This window comes from Anabrus simplex, chromosome 1 (assembly GCF_040414725.1).
Source record: "Anabrus simplex isolate iqAnaSimp1 chromosome 1, ASM4041472v1, whole genome shotgun sequence".
In the NCBI taxonomy this organism is placed as follows: Eukaryota; Metazoa; Arthropoda; class Insecta; order Orthoptera; family Tettigoniidae; genus Anabrus; species Anabrus simplex.
Genome location: NC_090265.1, coordinates 919,914,627 through 919,939,761, shown reverse-complemented (window position 1 = coordinate 919,939,761; position 25,135 = coordinate 919,914,627). Strand labels below are relative to the sequence as shown.

Here is a 25,135-nt window from a genome sequence, read left to right as displayed (position 1 = left end):
TCACTTAACACATTACTGTAAGAAGAGAAGCCTTTCTATGACACAAGACATCATTAGTGCATATTTAAATAATGTTAAATCACTGCTGTTGAGTATGCACCGTCTTGGCATGTACTGGTAAAGAACATCATTTATCTTGCACACACAGCGAAAAGTGTCATTTCGACCAAGCACGTTTTAAAGTTTCCGTTTTACACTGTCGCCAACTATTCCATGTGACTGATGTACTGAAAGTTCAACACTTCTCACAATTTCAATACGTGCATGAATTTCTAAGATAGCAGCTTCTAAACGAGGAATTGCACTCGATATAATTCCAAAATTCGACTTAATATATGCCAGACTTTCTGACTAACTGTTAGAAAACAATTCCTGCGCAATCTTGATATAAGAGGCAGAGTATTCCACTTGTATTAGCTGCAGATGTGATACCAAGAAAAAGTTTTGTGAATACTAGTTCGTATTTGGTAAGTTGAAGATAATTTTGCACAGCTACAGCTGTTGTCAAACCGCCGAAATATGATGTTTCTATGAAAATAGCTCAAAATATGACCTTATGACAAAAATAGCTAAAATATGCATTTATATGACAAATAAAAATCACTTAATTGTGATGATAATCACCAGATTTGCACCAAAATCCAATCATACAAGAAAATAGAGACAAAGAAAAAATATGACTTTTCCTAAACATCCGAGCCCCACTGATAATAGTATCTGTTTGAGTAGCTTTTCTGAAAATTTGAAAATTAAAATGACCAGAATTTCTAGTAATTGTTAAATCTAAATAATTTGAAATCCTATCATTTTCAGATTCCATCGTAAAATGCACTTGTTTATCCAAAGTATTTAAATACTCTAATATACCATCAGATTTAACCTTTTGTTCATCGATAATAACAAATATATCATCGATGTATCTCAACCATGTAATCAATCCATCTATTTTATCCACTATTTTATTATATTCCAAGTAATCCATTAATATGTTTGCTAAATTACCTGAAGCCTGTTTGTAAAGTTATTTTCCAAAGTAAATTCTAGTATTGTTAAAAATTCTTCAATTACCACCTTACTTAATTTGCTGTGTTGCATTAAATTCTTTCTTACTATTTTTATAGTATCTACGATAGGAATGTTGGCGTACATATCTTTGATATCCAGACTATGTATTGTGTAGTAGTCTGTTAGCTCAATGTTTTTAATTTTGTTACAAAAGTCAATAGTATTAATTAGGTGCATCTGGCTATTAAACTTTCTTTTAAAAATCTTTGTATGAATTTGGCCGTCTTATATACTTGTCTATTTCTAAAATTAACTATTGGTCTAATACGAATTTCTTGTTTATGAATTTTTGGTAGTGCCCTTAAAGTAGTTATTTATGGGCTCGTGTTAACTAGACAGTTAGTATCTTTGGAGTCTAATAAAAAAGTTATGTTATTGAGAATTTAAGTTTTTCATGAATTCAAAATTATTCCTAGTTAGAAAATTCTTAGTCTTTTCAATATAATCTTGTCTTTCTATCAGCACAATAGTATTACCTTTATCAGCTTTTGTCACAACAATATTATTATTATTATTATTATTATTATTATTATTATTATTATTATTATTATTATTATTATTATTATTATTATTATTATTATCATCTACTTCTTCAATAATTTAATATTCTTAATCAACTCCTTATGGTTCTCTACTGTATGTTCTATCATATTGGATAATGTTCTACTAACTTCGTATCTAAGAGGAACTTGTTCATCAACTGGTAGGTTAGCTATGGCCACTTCAGTTTCAGCTATTAACTTTACCAAATCTTTTCCTTTACTATAATTAATAGAGCTATGAACATACCTTTGTCTAGGAAGAATTATAATAGAGAGATAAATATAATCCACCAAATTGCTCGTAGCAATGGATATTCCAGAAAATTTCCTAATAGAATGATAAATAAAGTGAAAAATGAACCAAAAAACTTTAATTAAAGAGCAAAAGGAGAAAAAGAAATCTGCAGTTCTAACTTTTCGAAATAAGCACTCTTATCAACTGGCTAAAGTTTCAGGAAAAAGAACATCAATGTCACATATGAAACGGATAATAATACTAATATGTTAATTTTCAGTTCATTTAAGATAGAGAATAAATGTATATTTAATAAATGAGGAATTTACAAGTTAACATGCCAAACATGCAAACAACGATATATAGGACAGTCTGGAAGAAGTTTGGCTATAAAGGTACAAAGAACATGTTAATGCAGTCAAACATAAAAGATATTCGGCAATGGGAGAACATATGGTTGAAAAGAATCATCAATTTACAGACATTTCTAATGACATGGAATTAATACATTCAGCCAAAAAGGGAAAATTAATGACTCTTTTGGAAAGTTTAGAAATTTATCTTGCACAAAAAAATAATTTTGAATCAAGTTTAAATGAGAGAAGTGCAGAAGATAACCCACTGTATAGACTAGCATATGATCCTTTAAGGAACAAAAAGAAGAAAAACTTGGAAGATCTTAAATTTATATAAGTATTCTCATTCAGTGCAACAAAATTTTATGTATTGATCATTTTTATAATATTTCATGAGTTTTCTTTATTCATTGATATGGTGAATTAGGACAATACTTCTTTAAATTGTAAAAGCAAAAGATAGTGTTATATTGTTTTATTCTTTGACCTGACCACTGATGAAAGGAATGGATGACTTCCCGAAACATGTGTGGTAAAATAAATAGTTTTCTTTCATTATAAGGGTGTATTGACAAGGCGGATTCAAGTAAAACTATTTTAAATAGTTCTGTAATAGATTCAGACTAGTCAATACGGATCAAACAACCATATTACCTATCTTGGTTAAGTTTATCAACAAAGATTAGTGTAATACCAATATAGTTGGTCCATTATTGGACATTACAAATTTTCCAGCTAACTCATTCCTTGTTGCCAGCATTTCACCCCAGTGTGCTAAATTGGGCTCATCAGTTGGTAAGTAACACACCTACCAAGACGCATCGCTAGTGCATACCGTGGAGACCACTGCGCAGGCTACTTGGAGCCACTGGCAGTGCCAATGCACTATAATAAAATAATGTTATTTGGTTTATGTCCCACTAACTACTTTTACGGTCTTCGGAGACACCGAGGTGCCGGAATTTAGTCCCGCAGGAGTTCTTTTATGTGCCAGTAAATCTACCGACACAAGGCTGTCGTATTTGAGCACTTTCAAATACCACCGGAATGAGCCAGGATCGAACCTGCCAAGTTGGGATTAGAAGGCTTGCGCCTTAACCGTTTGAACCACTCAGCCCAGCCCAATGAACTATGAGAGACTTCGTCTCATTTTCAAAAATGCCTGGCCATCAGATGATATAGAGGTTGATTCCCATAGGGAAACTGAAATATTTGTCGCGAATGAGTATGCACTAACCATGCGTCTTGGTAGGTGTGCTATTTACCAACTGACGAGCCCAATTTAGCACACTGGGGTGAAACGCTGACGACCAGGAATGAGTTAGCTGGAAAATTTATAATGTCCAATAACGGACCAACTATATTGGTATTATAAATTTACTGATTCAGGACAAATATTTCAGTTTCCCTATGGGAATCAACACCTATATCAAAGTTTAGTGTTCCGAAAATGTTGCAAACTTGGGCTGAGAAGACTTAGGAGTACGGAAACTAACAGTTCGACTGAGAAGTATGTACTATAATATACACTGGCGGAAAATAAAATCCCAACACCAAGAAAACATTAATTCAGGGAAATGCAATTTAGGCTAAGCAATTGTCTAGGTGACATATTTATTTGATTAAATTTCCAGGTCTCAGGTTCAAATATGTGCGAGAAGACATGGTGGCACATTTATAGCCACTGTAGTCGCCACAATTTTCAATGCAAGCATGAAAACGTGAATGCATTATGTCGTACATGTGCCCTATGACATTTTGTAGGATGGAGTTCCACACTTGTAGCACTTGATCTGTTAAATCAACAACTGTTAATGCTGGTATTGTGACACTCGATTTGTCTTCGCACAATGTGCCATACGTGCTCAATGGGCTAAAGATCTGCGATCGCGCATGCCAAGGCAAATAGTCAACACTCCGCAGAGCACATTGAATGACAGCAGCGGTATGAGGACGAGTGTTAACCTGTTGTTATACACTCCATTAAATACTGCGAATGAATGACAGAACAACCGGTTCAATCACCAGTCTGGCGTACAAAGTTCTTGGGATAATGACGAGAGTTCTCCTGCTGCCAAAGGAAATTGCTCCCCAGACTGTAACTCCTGATGTTGATCCTATGTGTCGACGCCGTAGACAGCATGGTCCCAAGCATTCACCTCGCCTCCTTCCTACCAACCTGTGGTCATCACTGGCACCAAGACAGGAACGGTTCTCATCTGACAACCCAACAGATCTCTACTCCTGCCTCCAATGAGCTCTAGCTTGACATCACTGAAGTCGCAGATGGCAGTGATTCAGGGTTAGTGGCGTGAACACTACAGGGCATCTGGCTCGGAGCTGTCCCTCAAGTAATAGATTTGTTACAGTTTGCTGTGTCACTCTGGTGAAAACTGAAGCTCTAATGACTGCCACAGATGTAGTAGAATCCAGCGCAGCAATGCGGCGAACACAGCGGTCTTCACTCTCCGTAGTGGATCGTGTATGGCCGGATCCTGGTCTTTTAGAGACAGTGACTTCCCATGGCTATTATTACCAACTGATGCACTGTGCATACATCCCCGACAAATCTTTCTGCAATATAGCGGAAAGAACATCTACCTTCTCGTAATCCTATTACACCACCTCGTTCGAACTCTGTAAGCTGCTGATACTGCTGTCTTCGTCTCCTCAAAGGCATGTTTGATTCATACCTACTTCACAATGTCAACACTGGACAATGACTAACGTTCACGAAGTGTACAGCGCGTATTTAAAGCAAACTTAGTTTGCAAGGTCATAGTGGCACAGCTAGCAACGCTCTTCGTTAACTAGTGCGCAAATATTAATGTGTGTCATCTTTCAGATGTATAAACACGCCTACCAAATTTTGCTTATCCAGCATAACTCCTTCTTGGTGCTAGGATTTCATTTTCTGCCAGTGTATGAATCTCAAGTTTTTTATTCCATACTGACTGAATAGATTGATTCATCATCGCCGAGCCAAAACTACTGGACATAAGGTAATGAAATTTTGAGGATACCTTGTAGGTGCTCACTAAGGGAGGATTTTTGGATATTCCATCGCTAAGGGGGTGAAAAGGTGGATGGATTTTTAAAATGAGTGTATGTATATCTCACAAGCTTAACAGTTGAAAGACGTAAATCTTCTTTAAACATAAGGGAACACGTATTTTCTTGTTTTTGGAAAATCCTCGTAAGGGGTGTGAAAAAAGATGAAAAAGGGGTTGAGCACCTTTTATGAGGATACTTTATATCTCAAAAACTGAAGATGTTACAGTCTTAAAAATGGGTATTTGAAATCTTCTTTAAAAATAAAGAAACATGGTGGGTTTTTTCTTTTCTTTTTTATGAAACAGAAGTCACCAAGAGGGTGTATTTTTAAAATGAGTATATCTACTATATATCACAAAAACATAACATGCTACAGACATGAAAACTGGTATTTGGATCTTCTGTCAAAGTAAAGGAACATGCATAATTTGTTTTCTGAAAATCCATTAAGGGAAGTGTTAAAAGAGGTAAAATTTTAAAATGAGCAATCTATAGTATATCTCAAAAACTTAACATGTTACAGACGTGAAAATTGGTATTTTTAATCTCTTTTAAAAATAAAGTAACAAGTATTTTTTAATTTTTGGCAAAAAACACTTGGTGGAGGGGTAAAATGACTGAAAGAGAGTTGAATTATTCTTAATTAGGATGCTGGCATCTCCAAAATTGAAGATATTATCGACATGAAAATTGGTATTTGGAATCTCCTTTAAAAATAAAAAACACGTATTTTTGTTTTCGGAAAATTCACTTATGGGGATTGTAAAAAGGACTGAAAAGTGAGTTCAGCTCTTTTTATGAGGATACTTAAATTTCAAAAACTGAAGATGTTACAGTCATAAAAATTTGTATTTGTAATCTTCTTTAAAAATAAACGCGTATTCTTTTGTTTTTGGAAAATCCACTTAATGGAGTGGGGTGGGTGAAGAGAAGTGAAGAATGTGTTGAATTATTTTTATGAGGATACTTATATATCAAATACTGAAGTATTTACAGACGTGAAAATTGGTATTTGGATCTTCTGTAAAAGTAAAGGAACACACATAATTTGTTTGTACGTCGCACTGACACAGATGAGTCTTATGGCGATGATAGGATAGGAAAGGCCTACGAATGGGAAGGAAGCAGCCGTGGCCTTAATTATGGTACAGCCTGGTGTGAAAATGGGAAACCACAGAAAACTATCTTCAGGACTGCCGACAGTGGGGTTCAAACCCACTATCTCCCGGATGCAAGCTCACAGCTGCACGTTCCTAATCACACGGCCAACTCATCCAGTCCACTAACAATTTCTGTGGTTTTCAGAAATGCTGAGATGCCAGAATATGGTCCTGCAGGAGTTTTGTTATGTGCAGGTAAATCTACTGACATGAAACTGACATATTTGAGCACCTTCAAATGCCACTGGACTGAGCCACGGGAGTGAACCCCCAACTTGAGTGCAGAAGGACTGAACTCCACTGCCTGAGCTACATAGCCCAGCTATGTAGGTACAAACATATGTAGGTGTATGTACACAACAATGGAACTTTGAAAATGTGAAGTGTTAGCAATTTCTGGTAAGTAACTAGCCATTTGCCATGCATTTCTGAAATAGTTATAGCTCAGCAGCTGTTAGTTTGTGAGTGTGTAGAGTATGTGTAGCGATTGTCTAAATGTCTGGATATTATGAGCTACATATCAAAATCTGCTTCTCCTTCAAACAGCAGAAAATATTTACAGAGATGGCTGAGACCTGGACTGTGACAAGTAGGGATGAGAGTAGAATTCAAGCCAGCAAAATTAAATACCTAAGAAGTATGATAGGGAAGACAAGGAAAAACAGAGTGAGAAACGAAGATGTTAGAAAGGAATTCGGAATAGAAAACCTAAGTGAGAAAATTGATAGAAATAAATGAAGATGGTCTGGACATGTAATGAGGATGGACGAGAAAGAATTCCAAAACAGATGATGATGATGATGATGATGATGATGATGAAGTTCAAAGGAAAGAGTGAGAGGGAGACCTAGAACAAGGTGGATTGATTCATTAAAGAGGAGTGCAAGAAGAAACCTGGATTGGGACAAACTGATGGAAGAGGAATGGTGGAAGGAGAGAGGAAGGTGGAGAAGTGCCATAAAAGCCCCAACCTGGCAGGAGGAGGAGGAGGAGGAGGAGGAGGAGGAGGAGGAGGAGGAGGAGGAGGAGGATGTGGAAAAATTGCCAAAATTCAGGTTGGTCATGAATCAAATCAATCAATCCAAGCAATCGTGATTTGTATTTTGAGCTGTCACCCAGGAGGCAGATTCCCTATCAATTGTCTACCTCGCCTTCTCTTAAATGTTTTCAAAGAAGTAGGAAATTTATCAAATATTTCCCTTGATAAATAATTCCAATCCCTTACTCTTATATATGAATATTTGCCCTAATTTATCCTCCCGAATTCCATCTTTATCTTCATATTATGATCTTTCCTATTTTTACAAGTTCCACTCAAGCTTATTCATCTACTAATGTCATTCCACTCCATTCCATGGTCTTCCTTGACATCAATGGTGTTTTGCAACATGAATCCTTACCCATGGATCAAATGGTGAACTACTGGTATTATCCGAAAGTCTTGCGACTTTTAAGAGAAAATATTTGGAGGAAAAGTCCAGTCTTGAGGAGAAACTACTTCTGAAGCTTCCACCATGACAAGCCAGCTGGCCTGTGTATCAATACTAATTGACATAATTGCTTCCCAATACAGCCTACTCACCTGACCTAACCCCAACAGACATTCTTCAAACTAGTATTCACATTGAAAGATCAGCAATTTCAGTCAACTGCAGATATCAAACTGAAAATGCAAGCAGAACAGTGTGATCCCCTGAATTACATACCAGTATTGCTTTTATAAGTGGAAATGTCATTGGGAGTACTTTGAAGGAGACAAAAGCTAACTAGGCTGCAGGTAAGCCCCTTAAGGAGTTATTTGCAAAGTTTGATTATATTTTGAACAGGCCATGTGTGTGTGTGTGTGCGCACGTGTGTGCGTGCGTGCGTGCATGTGTGTTGTAATAGTACATATATCACACCCTCGCACTGTATATAGAAGTTAGAGATATTATTGTCAGTATTTGATTTATTATTATTATTATTATTATTATTATTATTATTATTATTATTATTATTATTATTTATTATTATCAGTATTTCATTTGTATATTTTGTCTTTAATCTTTGTAAGCTGGAAGGTAACCATAAATGTAGTATGAGTAATTTGTTTTGCATGAGTGGGAAAACATTGCTATCTTGCACTCTGGTAATTCATATGACTCATGCGGGCATCCCAGTGTCTGATGAGATGTCTTTGTTGATGTTGTTGTACTAGGAAAGTTCTATGAGTCATGTAATATACCCAGCGTTTGTTTATGTCTTGGGAGCACGAAGAAGTTCAGGGCAACCCTGAATGGTGGATCACTCATGATTGGCTGGCAAGGACCAATCCAGACGCATCACCTGAGAGGAAGGGAGAAGCGGATGTTTATATAAACTTCGACATCACTATGAAAGAGAACCACAACTGACACTCAGTACGGACAAGAAGGAATACTGACGCACTGTACGAGAAGGAAGTAGTGCTGATATACGGTATGGTAGTGACACGATTGCAATATACTGGACTGGACTTCAAACGTTCGTGGAACGTAGTCTCGTTATGTTCGTGGAAAGTGGCTGATCGAAAAATTGTGGGGTGATTACGCATTAAGTATTGTAGCACTTGTGGTGGCCTGGCATTATATGTTAGTGAAAGCTATCTTAGACTTTCCATAATTTATGTTCAGGATCGATAAGCGTGTGTTGCTCAAATATATATATATATATATCTTTGCAACAAGTGTTAAAGTCTGTGAACACAGTATTATGAGGTACAGTATCTGTGTGATGTTAGAAGTGCTATTTATGAGAATTGGCAAGCAGTATTGATACAGAGACAGCGAAGGGTATTTATCTACATGTATGTACACTGTTTATCGGACTATCTACAAATAGTAGTTTAGTTCTCACTTTCGTTTTCCCACTGTTTTCATTATTGTTGTCAATATGGAGTCTTCCAGCAATATTTTATGTGTGTATTATATGTATAATTTTGTGTGTTGATGAGATGCTCATGCACGGATTTTGTTAAGAATAGAGTTAGCTATTTTAGAATCAGTGGAGTTATTGATGAACCTAGGTGCAGTTCCTACCTATTTAGTCATTTTCAGGAGGTTAGGTAAGGCCTGCAGCAGATGTACCAGTACGCAGCATTATGTACACACCCTGGGATATAAAGTTTATCATGCTCTATCAAAATTCGAGGGATCCATTCTGGTGTACTCTGGCGCCCATACTATGGACATTTCGGTTAATTATGTTTATTAATTTAATTAATTTCAAGTATTTATTTATTTATATATTCATGATTTTATTTATTGGTAGTCATCGAATTGTTACAGTATGTATGTATGTATGTATGTATGTATGTATGTATGTATGTATGTATGTATGTATGTATGTATGTATGTATGTATGTATAAAAAAGTCTAATTGTCTTACCTTGATCAACTGGTCGAGATTGGAATTGAGGAACTCCTGCACTTCGTTTGCTGACCTGGAATGAAGTTGAGTCTGCCACTTCAAGATCTCCTGGTAAATGTCATCACTAGAAATAAAAGCACAAACGTCACTCAGTCCTAGTTTTTTTCAGAACAAGGATCTCTGAGTGGTGTGGTGCTTTTATATTTAAGTAAATTCATATACCCTCTGATTCAAATATATAACCAATAAACAATATGTAATAAAATAATAAAGATGAGGTACTTTCAACCAATGATTCTCAACTGATAAACTTGGAAATGGTTTTCTCATAATTTATACTCCCAAATATAGCTAAAATGGCAAAATACTTGCCTAAATGGGAAGCTTGTATGAACTGTTTGTGGTCTTAATCCACATCAGTAGAAATCTGGTCAACCATTCTGAATGGAGTTTAACTTACAGTTCTCTCGTTCATTCTAAGAGAATGCTGGAATGATTATTCTCCATGCAAAGACACAGACCACCTTCCCACTTCCTAGACCCATAAACTTATTCACAAATTTTTGAACAGCAAGATACAACACTTTGATTGTAAATCCCATTTTGCATGGAATACGAGATATAACAGTATTATAAGTACTGCATCAACAAACTTTCCCCTGAGGAAATATTCTTTCCAGGTATCTTCAAGGGGGAAAAAAAACTTAATTGACTGAAAACCATATAGTAAGAAATTCATAACTTCAAGTCGTAAGAGTTTAAAATGTGATAGCCCATGGAACTGAAACCAGAATCCTCTGCTCGACAGACAGATTCATTAACCAATTCTACAACGATGATCCACATTCAAGGGATCACATTTTATGCTATTTATGCCTTTGGAGTGTTGTGCTGAACAGGATGTGGAAGGCAAAACCAGGGCACACCCACAATGAAACTGGAATCATGATTTATTTTGCATAATCAATTAATGTATTATGTCCAGAGAGTGGAGAATTTGATTTTGAGTCCCACAGGTGGTTACAGTTTCAACACTTATTCCCGCTTTTTAAGAAGCCATCAAATAAAACCAGTTCCAAGAATTACACATTTATTATCAGTTGGGAGTTTTTTTATTCCTAATCTCAATAAATGGTTTGCATGAGTTATTGCTCATTCATTTACAAATTAATCATTTCTATTCTGATAATTAATTTAAGCAAATTTGTTACTTTTTATAAAACTTTTCTTGCAATAAAATGCGTCCTTGAAGGAGTTACATCTTTTATTATATAATGAAAAGAATTTTGAACATCAATTAATGCCAACTTAATGAAGCAGATGGACAGTATAATGTTAGAACCAAATATATAGAAACAAATGAGGTTTTGCTCATACACCATTTCTTAAGTCTCAATTAAATACTCCATATTGTCACTGCATGAGCAATACCGCATATCTGACAATGCTCTTCCTATCCATTATTTTAAGACTGGTCACACCTCTTGGCCACATATGGATATACAGTCCATCAGAACAAATTTCTGTTGAGTTAATTTTCCTGCGCTGATGTGTAAAAGAAAATGAACCTTACTGTACTGCACTGTAGGAATATATGCTTGCATGATGTATTTACGCACTCCTACAGTATGTATAATGTATTAAGTTTTCCTTGACACGCATGCACAGGAAAATGAACTCAGCAAAAATTGTTCTAATGGACTGCATATCAATATAAGGCTGGGAGGCATGACCAGTTTTAAGGAACATAATGGGTAGGAAGAGTGCTTTCAGATACACCGTATTGCATGTGCAGTGATGATATATTAACCCTTACAAGACTAACTGATGATATATTGTCAATGCCTGCCCTTGCAAAAGAGACCAGCTGTTAATCCAATAAAAGACCAATGAGTGATATTTCATTGATGGCATAAATAAAAACCTTTTAAAAATTAGTTTAAATATTTCCTCATTTTTGCATTTCCTTTCAATAAAATGATAGTTCTCTCAACATTCTGATGAATAATCATACAGACATCTTTATTACACTGAATTTTATGGATTTATGAAAGGAAAATTGCAAAATATGCCTTGGTCCTTTTCACTACACTGCCTAGCAAACAGTTGGTCTCTTTAGCTGCACTCTTCTTTAACATGCCAAATCCTAAAAGGGTTAAAGGCAATACTGATATGGCAAAAGCCTCACCTGCTAGTGAGTAGCGGGTTCTCTACGAACTGGTTGTGTATTCTGCCGATTCGATACAGCAGGAAGGCAGCAGACAGGAACAGCAGCACCAATAGAGCCGTGGATATGACCAAGAGTAGTGTGGGCCGTGATATGGATGAACTCTTCTTTGGCAGGAGGAGGATATGTTTAGCACCTGGTACCAAGCTTCCATTGGGGAGTTTTGGTTCAGCTGTGCAAGCAGCTATGTATCAATAACAATAAAATATGCCATGAACAGACTCGACGGGATAGCTGGGATATGGTTGAATGAAAAGGTGAATAAGTGAACCAAAATAAGGAGAAGGGTGGTGTGGAGAGCTAAGCAGAATGGAGTATAATGAAGCAAACAAATGGATAAAAAGAGTGGTGTAAAGAGGAGACAAAATGAGAATGGAGTGGAGAGAAAAGGAGACCGATAGAGATCTAACAAGAGAAGAAGAGGAAAATAGAGTGATAAACAGGAGACAGGTGGAGTGCAGTGCTAACAAGAGGAGAATAGAGTGAAGTGGAATGAACAGGAGAATAGTGACAAGAAGAGTAGATGATGAGAAAAGACCAAAGTGGAGTGAACAGGAGACAGATAAAGATGTAACAAGAGGAGAAGAGGAAAATAGAGTGAAGTGGAAAAAAACAGGAGACAGATAGAGTGGAGTGCTAACAAGAGGAGAGACCAGGAAAGTAGAGTGAACAGGAGATGGATGGAGAAGAGTGATAACAAGAGTAGACTAGGAGAGTAGACTGAAGTGAAGTTAATGGAGTAAACAGGAGACAGATGAAATGGACTGGTAACAAGAGGAGACCAGGAGACAGATGAAGTGGTAAGAATAAGAGACCAGGAGAATAGAGTGAAGTGGAGTAAACAGGAGACAGATTGGGTGGACTGTTACCGGTAACAAGAAGAGACCAGGAGAATATAGTGAAGTGGAGTGAACAAGAGACATGTGGAATGGTAAGAAGATGAGGCAGCAGGTGAAAGGAGTCGAGTGAAGAGGAGACAAGAGGAGATCAAAGTGAAGTGAAGAAATGCATGGAGAGCGGAGTGAAGAGGGGGAGAGTGAGTAAAAGGTGAGGAATAAAACAGAGCAGGAAGGAAAATGGATGGCGAGTCATAAAAGTGAAACAGCACACATCAATATAATACCTTATGTTAGAAGCAGAAAGTCTTTTGGAAGAAGAAAATATTTAGATATTTCTTCATAGAAGATTCCAATATGTATCATAAATTTTATGTTCACATTTGTCCTTGTCTCCTTTTCTATTTCTCCTTCTTCCAATGCTAATTTCATTGTTTTTATCCCATTATGTGTTCCTATCATTCTTTATGTGACTTGTCATTTGTATCTCCCTTTCCATTACATATATTAACCTGTTGGGTTATTTTTCTCCTTTTATGTGTATCTTGACTTCCCAGACTTTTATTACCACCTATATTTGCTATTATCTTTCTGTCTCCTTTTCCTCTACAGGTTATAGGTATGAGTTTATTTTATTATTACTACATTAATTGCCTTTGAATATTTAACGGAAAGTGTTGGTTTGTGATGCCTACTTTAAAACATTTTATTGTCATTATAAATTCGTTTGTTGAGTTTTTATTTTTGTTTATTATAGCAGTGTCTTAATTATGATACGGTTTTATTTTATTATGTATGATTTGGCAGTTTTTATTGAATGAGAGGTATTTAATTTAAAAAGAAGTCTCAATGACATGACTTTTTTGTTTGATTGAATATTTTTGCTGTTTATAGAGTTTGTTTTTTATTTCATCTTAAATAATTTTTATAGCAAGGAATAAATGCATGGATACATGGCAATTAATTGGTTTATTGTTTTAGTTTTAATGTTTGTTTTGTCTCTAATGTTTTTGATTATTAGACCAAATGGGTTAAGCATTTTTTTTTATATTGTTTAGTAAATTGTATAATGGTGGTTTGTTAACTGCCTTTTCTAACTGAATTGGAGATGTGGCATCGTTGATAGCTATAGCTTGAATAATGAAATTACGTGTATTATTTAGAATTTGGTAGGGATTCTTTCAATTTGGCTCTTGTTAGCACTACAGTAGTACTAGCTGCTATGACTAAGAGTGCTCAGATTCAGTTTTCCTTTTGACTTCCAGCAGCTATGGCTGCTCCAACACCTGTATCAGCTGTGGTACACTCAGCAATATATGTATATATTCTTTTTGCAAGTTGCTTTACGTCGCACTGACACAAATAGGCCTTGTGGCGTCAATGGGACAGGAAAGGGCTAGGAATGGAAAGGAAGCGGCCGTGGCCTTAATTAAGGTACAGCCCCAGCATTTTCCTGGTGTGTAAATGGGAAACCATGGAAAACCATCTTCAGGGCTGCCAACAGTGGGGTTCGAACCCACTATCTCCTGAATACTAGATACTGGCCACACTTAAGCGACTGCAGCTATCGAGCGTGGTAAAGAGCAAAACAGCAACAATAGTGACAGCTGGGGTTTACTTATAAATTCATTTTAATAATGTATTTGTTGATATATGGTTATCAAAGTTTCTGTTACTTTTGGCTGGTTTAACTGTATTTATGGCTTGGTTGGGGGCTAATTTTGAGTTTGATTTGAAGGAGATTATTGCTCTATCAACCTTAAGTCAGTTGGGAATGATAATAAAAATTTTCGTCATGGGTATCCTAAGTTTTCTCTTTTTTTTCACTTGTTTACACATGCTTTATTTAAGGCATTGTTATTTATATGTACTGGTTCTTCAATTCATAGCATGAAGGATTCTCAGGATATCCAGTTCATGGGGAATATTTGTATGCAGATGCTTTTGATGGCAGCTTGTTTTGAATACTTCTAATCTTGCATTGAGTGGTATATCATTTTGGGCTGGGTTTTATTCTTAGAGATTGTTGGATCATCTTATATTAATATATTTAGTTTTTAAATAATCTTTTCTACAGGTTTAACAGTATGTTATTCATTGTAGTTGATTTATTATTTGATAACAGATGAATTTAATTCTACTTTATTTCATCCTTATAATGGATGGATGTTGAAAAGTATATTAGTTTTGGCAATAATGGCAATTTTGGGCAGGTGAATATTGAGCTGAGTCTTGTTTCCTTCTCCTATGATAATTTGTTTACCTAGCGAGTTGAAGCTACTAGCCTTCGTAGTGCATGTATTAAGGGGTTGAAATGGGCATAATATTTCTAAGTTTGAGATAAAATTTAATGTCATTAAGGAAATTTATATTATCTATTTTTGGGGGATCTGTATGATTTATACCATTTATCAATACATATAAGGTAAGATACTTGCCTTTACTTTTAGAAAAACAGGTTTATAAGTCCTTAGATCAAGGTTGAAGAGAGGACTGGAGCGGTCAAATAAACTACAAGCAATCGGTTCAGTATTCAAAGGTGATTCAAGGTTTGCAAGATTAACATTAAGGTTCATCTCATTAGGTTTGTTTTGTGTGGATAATTATGTTAACTTTATTAAGTAATGAACATAGGTTTTTGTGGCTCATAGTATTAACGTAAATAAATAACTGATTACTGGATTGAAGCCACTATGTTTATTTAATGAAGCCAAGGTTTCAGCCAAATTGCATTGGCCTTCATCAGGGCAAGTTAAATTCTGCTTCCGACAGTGAGCAAAGAAATTCAAAGAAACGTGGAAGTCATGGCTGTACTATCCATGGCCTACCCCACTAATAGGTCTGAAGGATCTTCGTGCTGTAATTCACTGCTCTCTGTCAATGGTTTCGTGAGCGCATCCCACTGTTCCATGGTGGTGTTATGCAAGTTATTTCTGCAAGTACAGGTCTCCATGTATTTGATAACTTGAAGCCGTCTTCTCTGTTGATGTTATTTGCATGCAGCTCTATCTCTATGGCTTCTCTTACCAGTCGAGCTTAGATGTCTTTTACAGGTGCGATGACCTTTGCCTGGTCAGAGAGGATTTTGTGGTCTGTACTGTAGAAATGTTCTGCTATGGCAGACTGCCTTATGGCATTCTCCGTGGAGGATGAAAGAGCGGCATTCTTTACCGACCTAATGTGTTCCTTCACTCTGGTACTGACAAGCCTTTTCGTTATGCCTATATATGAGCAACCACAACCACATGGAACTTCATACACGCCCGGTGTTTCAAGATGTGGTTTTTCTTTGAAAGATCGAAACAGGAATTTGAGCTTCCGGCCTGTGGTGAAAATTGGAATTATATTGTGTTTCCTAAGAATGCGCCCTATTCTGTCAGTTATACCTGCCACGTAAGGAAGGAATACTTTCTTCTTTTTACTGAACAGTACAGTAAAAAGAAGAAAGTATTCCTGTACTGTACTTCGGCTTCATTACATAAACATAGTGGCTTTAATCCAGTAATCATTTATTTATTTACGTTAATGTTAACTTTATTGATTTTATACTTAGCTTGTAATTAGAGTAAAACACTGAATATGTTGAGAAAGTTGTGTAACTTTTAAGTATTTATAAATATTGTTATATTATTTTATATTGTATAATGAAAATGTATTTTTTTTCTCTTAATATATAAATGAGAAATATTAATGGAATTAAACAATTAAAATAAAAAGTTAGCAGCTTTAATTTGATCACCACATTTCTTTAATGGGAAATTACTTTCAATAACACTATTAACAGTGATACACCTCTGGTTTGGTTTCAATAAATAAATAAATAAATAAGGGTGAAATCATCTAAGACCAGGTCGAAACTGAATGCAATATATTGCTTCTTATTTAAGGTGTAATGAGTGTTGCAATACTGAAGATGTGTAATGAGTGTTGAAGTCCATCCTCTTGATGAAGCTGAGAAGTAGGAAAAAAGACTTGTTAGGGCTGAGAAGAAAATATGGATGTAGAAAAATTGAAAGCAATGTGGAGAAAGCCTATTTGCAGATGGCAGTGTTTGAAGATGTGGGAATTGTCTTTGCCCTTTTCTCCTTTTCTATTGCCCCCACTTCTGATGCTGAATTGTCATTGTGTTTATCCTATTGTGTGTTCCTATTCAGGTTCCTGTCTTTATATATAACTTGATTTATTACTTGTTCATTCCTTTCCAAAACTTATTCTCCAGATGTTTTGCTCCCACCTCATCAAAAAAGGTCCTTTAATTTTAATAAAAACACAACTAAAGTGAACTACAAGAAAGTTCCAAATTTGTATACATAATGCTCTATGATACTCACTTTCTGAATGACTTAAGTCAGTAGGACAGTCCAAGGGTGTAGGTGGACATGATCTCTCACTGCCTGATAGAGAGGAATCTTCATCTTCAGGAAGATTGACATCACCACTCACCGAGTCAACTTCGTTCACAACCTTACAAAAAATAAAAAATAAATCATTCTTATCTTAATGAGAATAAGGAAATGTTGAAAGCAAGAATTCATTATTCAAATTATCAGGCAAGTATATATATATATAATTACTTTTATATAGACATTTCTTGATTGAATCATCAGTTATGGTATTTTAAGAAATGCCAAAAACTATGCTTGATGTCTGTCCTAGTTAAATAAAAATTTGTGAATTTTAAAAAGAAAAGTGAATGCTAAATTATGTGTAAAACATATTAAATGCATATGTAATGTAATTCTATTTAATGAAAAAAATGGGATTTTATATATCTACATACTATAACAGTATCAATGCCATATCCTGGGTGGCTATGTACCTTTCAGTTTTGTGCATAAAAATCTCCTCTTTGGAAGGAGCCAAGGGATGAAAACACCAATCAAAATAAAATGTCATCTTGTATTTGGTATGCATGTGCTGGTTACTGGCCCCACATTTAAAGATATGTTGTTGGTTTTCTTCTTATCTTTTTCTACCACTTTCAATAACAAATAACAATTTTTTAACAAAGCCTACTCATCCTAGAGAATTACGAATGTTACAGTAGCAGAAATTTCAGGTGTTGTCAGGGGTAAAACAATTATAATAAACATGTAAATTATGTTTCCTATTTATTTAAATGTTGGAGACCTTCTTCTGAACTTCAAAAATTTCCTAAATATACAGTAGGTCAAATCATGTTCTGTACAAACTGCCATGTTTTATTACTACTAGTACATTTTCTTAAAAACTCATCTCAAAGTCACTCTAGACGACTTTCAGATGTTGTCAAGGTTAAACAATTATAATTTACATGTAAATTATGGTTTCTGCTTATTCAAATGCTGGAGATTTTCTTCTGAACCTCAGTTAAAATTTTCCAAATGTAAATAAATGTTCTGTGTAAATTGTCATGTTTAATTAGGACAGACATCAAGCATAGTTTTTGGCATTTCTTAAAATACCGGTACCATAACTGACGATTCAATCAAGAAATGTCTATATAAAAGTAATTATATATATACTTGATACACACACAATATTATTAATACACCCTTATGGTCGAAGTTCTGAGCCAAGTTGTGATTGCTTAGTGCATATCCACATCTCTTTACAGGCCCTTTTTCAAGAAGAACCAAATTGTAGTAATTGCACAACAAGAGATCCATAGGAGGGGTGACTTAAATACCTCCTATAAAAAACATCACATCAGGTATTGCTTTATGAGGTCTGGCATTATTATGGAGAAGAATCAAGCCACCAGAGAGCATAGCATGTCTCTAACATGAATGCTTACCCATACTTGCTGAAGTGTTTCCCTGTAACTGTATAGTTTTAACGCTTTAACATTTACAAGTGACTATTTTCATTTTGACCGTACTGAAATTCAATATATTAAAATTGCCACTGATGCGTTCACGGCCCGTACATATGGACATGATGCTGTATAGGCTTTTGGGCTTATGCCGTGTCAAGAAAATAAGGTGAAATTCTTTATGTTTTGCAGGGAACTGTGCTCTGCATCATCAGAAGAAAATCTCGACTGTCCATGAGAAAGGCCTGAGAAACATAAAGAATTTCACCTTATTTTCTTGAGACAGCATAAGCCCTAAAGCCTATACAGCATCATGTCTATATCAAAATTTTTACAATTAATTTATTGAGAACCACCTATTCAATACTTTGAAGTCTTTACGACTATGATACAATCATTATATTAACGTTTAAGCATATAATGGTACATGTTTCACCTGTCATTGCAGGCATCATCAGCCATAATATACTTGTTCAATTATCAACATTACGAATGTTAATATATTTTTTTTAAATTTTATCTCCATTTGATGTGAACATAAAAAAGACATCCCAATAGAACTTTAAAACTTGTTCAACCAATATATTCCAAATGAGACCACAATGTTCCTATACATCAATGTATATTATTGTAAACAACTAGTTTTTAAGAATAGTTTTAATATAACATCCACTTCAGAGCTCTGACCTAGATTTTAGAATTTATGGCTGATGATGCCTGCAATGACAGGTGACATATGTACCATTATATGCTTAAACCTTAATATAATGATTGTATCATAGTCGTAAAGACTTCAGAGTATTGAATAGGTGGTTCTCAATAAATTAATTGTAAAAATGTTAATAGCTTTAACAGTTAGTCGAAAAGCAATAGTTCTCATTGATCCAAAAATGTTCTTCCACTGAGAATTTTCCGTAATGAATAGAAGGAAGAATATCTGCATGCAAATACTGAATAACAGACAAATTTATTATGTTTATTGCACTAAACAACAGTCTGCCTGTCTAACACTTAAAACTAACTAATATTCTGAAGAAGCAATGCCTTCAGCTAATCTGTCTCATTCCATGCAGCATAAACCCAAAAGAGACTGTGACTGTGATATTTAGAATATCTTCTCCTCAACTGATGCTTTTTCATAGTTGTAGAATGAATTAATTTATTTTTATTTATTCATTTATTTATTTATTTATTTATTTATTTATTTATTTATTTATTTATTTATTTATTTATTTATTTATTTATTTATTTCTTTATTTATTTATTTTGAGCCATTGTAAAACCATATGATATTACTGTAATGTACTTGAGGTAAAAACCCACCTGGGTAATGGTGATTGGTATCTTGGGGCCCTGTGCAATGGCCTCCTTCCACACTTGCATCATGAGCCGGTAGGTGGAGTCCCGGGATAGCAAAGAGCCAAAGACGTGCTTTTCCAGTCCTGTTGCCACACCGATGGCGTTGGGAATGATACGAGCAGTCTTCTCCTTGCTGACCTTAAGTACCGACACCGTGGGAATAAGTAACTGTGAACAATGGGACAAGTCTCTTTACAGCCTGTTTCAAGCATGGTAAGTGACAAAGAGAAGTAAGCAGATTCAACTACCTTAGTGACGTAGCCAAAGACATTTGAGTAAAAAGCGAAGTAGTTCTTGGTGATGTAAAGATGGCCTTGGAGAAGAATATCCCCCACCAGAGCACAGGAGTAGTCTGTAAACAGCCAGAACAAAATCAGTACTTCATTTTCATGGTCTAAAGATCATAATAATTGCAGTTTAATTTTCATAAAGAACAATTATTGTATCAATTCCATCATGATTTTATCGTAAGGGGAATCCAAGATTAATTAATAAATATATTAATTTTGCACTAACATATGCATGGATACCAAATTTGGATGCAAAAAATTAACATGAAAGAAGGCAACCTTCACTTATGTTACAACTGATACAGTAATTCACGTTTCATTTGAAGACATATTTTGTACTGATATATCATACCATCATACCATGGGGAATGGGAGAAAAATGGGATAAAATGATGTATAAAAAGAGGCAATGCTTACATTTACAAAGACTTGTAAATGAAGAATATTCTTCACAATAAGAGAAAAGTAATAATGATAATAAACTGTAACAAAGGAGTCCGGTTTATAAGGAAAAAGTAAATAAATAAAATGAACTCTTCCTGCACACAATAATAATAGTATGTTTATAAAATGAAAAGTAGAGTATAATCTTAAACAATGCACTAGTTTTCCACAAAAATAATGTTACAGCCATTCAAACCAACATCGAAAGACAGAGTCAGGGGAAAGCAGAAACTGAAATGTTCTTCATTACTTGATTAACAGGAAAGGATTTTCATTTTTGGCTTCTAAAATAGGTTGTCTTGCTCCCCAATTGTCTTCTTAGGTTGCCGCAATTTTCTGCAAGTTTTAAGGCCCTCCGTGCCCTCTTCCAGGTATCTTTCTATCCAAAACTGAACTGTGTCTTCTGAATGACTGACCACTTCAGCAATATTTGATATCAGACGACCACATTCTCACATACATACATACATACAATGCATCCACTGGTCACCTCTGATGTATAGGGTATGATGGGTGATGTGTAGGAAGTGGTAGGTGTAACGCATGTCCACCCCATTCAGTTGAAGGAGAAGGTTATTCGTTGCGGAGATATGACATGTTCATGCCCAAGTTCTCTATCAGTGAGCACCGGATTAAGGATGAGGGTCAAAACAGACAACCTAAGGATCCCATGTCTGGCCTTTGCTGATGATCTGGCCTTACTAACAAACGACATGTAAGAGACTACTATGCAACTCCAAACACTAAACCCAATAGTAGCTAAAACAGAAATTCAACATCGAAAGACAGAGTTCGTTACCAATATCAAAGACGCCCCTAGAACGATGCTAGTCAGTGACAGCTAGCATATCAAGAGAGCCAAAACTGAATAGTACCTTGGAGAGTGAATTTCAGAACCCTCACTGAAACGGCAGCTTTCGAACAGAGGAGAATCATTAACAAGACATACCATACTTGCAGAAATCTGTATGCCTGAAAACATCTATCAATGAATGTCAAACTAAGACACTATAATGCAGTGGTTAGTCAGTCAGTCAGTCCTCTACTAAGCAGCAGAGTGCCTATCTCTAACCAACAAGACCCCACTAAAAATACTCGAAGAACAAAAAATGAAGTTTCTGAAAGAGACAGTAGGATCAAGGATCCTACCAGATGGAAGACTATGGTACAAAGCAAACCGTGAACTCTACCAACACAAAGAAAACTTCACAGACGCCGTCAGAAGAAGACGACTGGCTTTTATGGACACATACAAAGAACGGACACTCACGAGCTGTCCTATAAGATCTTCAAAGCAGCCACTGCATCCCTGTAGAACAAGCAGGTAGAGAAGGATCTCGCAGAACTTAATATTGATAAAGCCATAACTAACAGAAGTACATACTATGGTTCAATCAATCACTCACTACTGATCTGCATTTAGGACAGTCGCCCAGGTAGCAGATTCCCTATCTGTTGTTTTCCTAATCTTTTCTTAAATGATTTCAAAGAAATATGAAATTTATTGAGCTTCTCCCTTGGTAAGTTATTCCAATCCCTAACTCCCCTTCCTATAAATAAATATTTGCCCCAATTTGTCCTCTTGAATTCCAGCTTTATCTTCATATTGTGATCTTTCCTACTTTTAAAGACACCACTAAAACTTATTCGTCTACTGATGTCATCGCATGCCATCTTTCCACTGACAGCTTGGAACATACCACTTATGATAAAGATGTTGATTCCCACAGGGAACCTGAAATTATTGTTCCAAATTAGTAAATTTATAATACCAATATAGTTGGTCCGTTATTGGATATTATAAATTTTCCAACTTTGCAACATTTTTAAAATGCTACTCTTTTGTCGGAAATCACCCAGAACAAATCAAGCTGCTTTTCTTTGGATTTGTTCCAGTTCTTGAATCAAGTAATCCTGGTGAGAGTCCCATATGCTAGTAGGGATGGGCGCGACTGAAGCCTGGAATCGAGAGTGTTGACTCCATCGACTCTGAACACCGGGCTCGGTTCGCATGAAGCCTCGCGACTCCAAGCTAACTTGACTTTCATTGCGGGGCCGCTAGCATGTCGAGGCGCGGAAAATAACATGAAATATCATACATGTTGCTACTCATTTATCCATTGGGATTTTTAAGAGTACCGGTATTGTAGAATGAAGTGCGGTATCGTTAACAAAGACGACGAGCGTAATGGTGTAGTTGAAATAAAATTAACTGTGTCAAGTCAGAAAGTATCGGCATAGCAGACCACGGGCATTCAATTTCACGTCTTTTTGTCGTGATCAGGAAACTGATAAACAGATATCGAAGGTTATGAATTGCACATGGACGATGAAAACAAAACTAATATGGATAAATCCACTAACATAATTCGAACATATATTAAACCATTACAAGCCTCCGTGGCTCAAGCGGCAGCGCATCGGCCTCTCACCGCTTGATTCCGTGGTTCAAATCCCGGTCACTTCATGTGAGATTTGTGCTGGACAAAGCGGAGGCGGGACAGGTTTTTCTCCGGGTACTCCTGCTTTCCCTGTCATCTTTCATTCCAGCAACACTCTCCAATATCATTTCATCTGTCAGTCATTCATCATCGCCCCAGAGAAGTGCGACAGGCCTCGGCAGCCGGCACAATTCCTATCCTCGCCGCAAGATGGGCGCTTCATTCATTCCATTCCTGACCCGGTTACTGACTGAAAAACAGGTTGTAGGTTTTCATTATAATTCGCTGGAGCCAGCTAACTCATTCCTGGCTGCCAGCGTTTAGCCCCAGTGTGCTTAGTTGGGTGCTACTTACCAGCGTTGTCTTGTTGCATTATTATTATTATTATTATTATTATTATTATTATTATTATTATTATTATTATTATTATTATTATTATTATTATTATTATTATTATAAGCAATAACTGATAAATTGTTGTCATACGTAATACGCTCGCTGGTGTTTTGTTATTATGAATTTCATATTGACGATTACTTATGATTCTGTCATAATACATAACTTAATTAATATTATAAACAACAATTGGTGAAACATTTCTTGTAATATTCCGTTAGTAAATTAAAGTTATTTATATTACGTACTTCGATTTCACGTTGGCGATTACTGAAGATTATTCTGTCAGATTATTATTATTATTATTATTATTATTATTATTATTATACACAAAAGCCCCTTTTCGCGACAGCCCTGGTAGTCCTTGGCCTACCAAGTGACCTCTTCCCAACTCGAAGGTAGTAGATTACGAGGTGACGTGTGTTCAGCACGAATCCTCTCGACCGTTATTCTTGGTCTCTCCGCACCTGAAATACAGGTAAAAATCCCTGACCTGGCCGCAATCGATCCCGGGTCCTCCCTAGACTGCGGAGGCGGCTATTATGATGCACAATGATTGGTAAAATATTTATTGTAAAATCATACTCTAAGTACTCGACTTTTTTCTGTTTTACGTCATTGAAGTTTAAATATATATATATATATATATATATATATATATATATATGCCTAAGGGAACGTTAAGGATGACACAAACACCCAGTCTCCATGCCAGGGGTATTGATCATTTACAATTAATAACCCCTGATCCGGCCGGGAATCGAACCCGGGGCCGTCGGGTGACAGGCGGACGCGTTGCCCCATACATCGCGCGGCCGGACTCATTTAAGTTAATATTGGCGATTATGTAAAAGTATACTCTCAAATTATTATTGCCACTAATGTTATCGTCATCATCATCGGCATCATCATCATCATCGCCAAAATGGACCAACAGTTAACACTAACGATGATAATACCCCGAAACAATATTTAATGTTTGCTGGCTAATAATCATCTTGTATTCATCGTATCACAAGTTACCAAGGGAGGAACGTGTAACTACAATTCAAGCAGTTCCGACAATAGTTGTCAGATGGCGTTAGTGCATCAGAGGAGTCGACACTCGAGTTGAGGGTCGGTTCCAGAGGTGGCAGTCTCAACTCTTCGCGACTCCGTTCGCAGCCCCTCGCTATACGCTGGAACCGCAGAGAACTGTACCCTTTATTTACAATCATATTTATGTGATTACCCCAATGAAGATCTTTCCTTGTATTAACACCTAGGTACTTACAATGATCTCCAAAAGGAACTTTCACCCCATCAACGCAGTAATTAAAACTGAGGAACCCTTTCTAACATCCCTCACAGAAGCTAGCTACAATGAGACCAGGAAACAGTCCAAGGAACGCCAGATAAGAGTCCAGCGAGAAAGCAGCAGCCAAATCTACCATCAAGAACACCAGAAGCGGCAAACATCGACGACGACAACACAGCGAAAGCACAAGCACCGTGGTCTACAGGAGACCTAAACGAAAAAAACTTACCTCTACATAAGCATAGGTACGAT

The 25,135-nt window shown here is 36.0% G+C and overlaps 1 protein-coding gene across 2 annotated transcripts in view; it reads right to left on the bottom strand.

The window, feature by feature from the left end:
- Positions 1–25,135, bottom strand: part of LOC136857751 (GRAM domain-containing protein 2B) — a 1,093,462-nt gene that overhangs the window by 18,738 nt on the left and 1,049,589 nt on the right. For both annotated transcript variants that reach the window (XM_067136651.2, XM_067136652.2), the window contains 5 exons: positions 20,264–20,367; positions 19,980–20,183; positions 17,194–17,326; positions 11,988–12,198; positions 9,818–9,923 (listed from right to left, as the gene is read on the bottom strand). In XM_067136651.2, the coding sequence (XP_066992752.2) occupies positions 9,818–9,923; positions 11,988–12,198; positions 17,194–17,326; positions 19,980–20,183; positions 20,264–20,367 (758 nt within the window). The remainder of the gene's footprint in view (positions 1–9,817; positions 9,924–11,987; positions 12,199–17,193; positions 17,327–19,979; positions 20,184–20,263; positions 20,368–25,135) is intronic.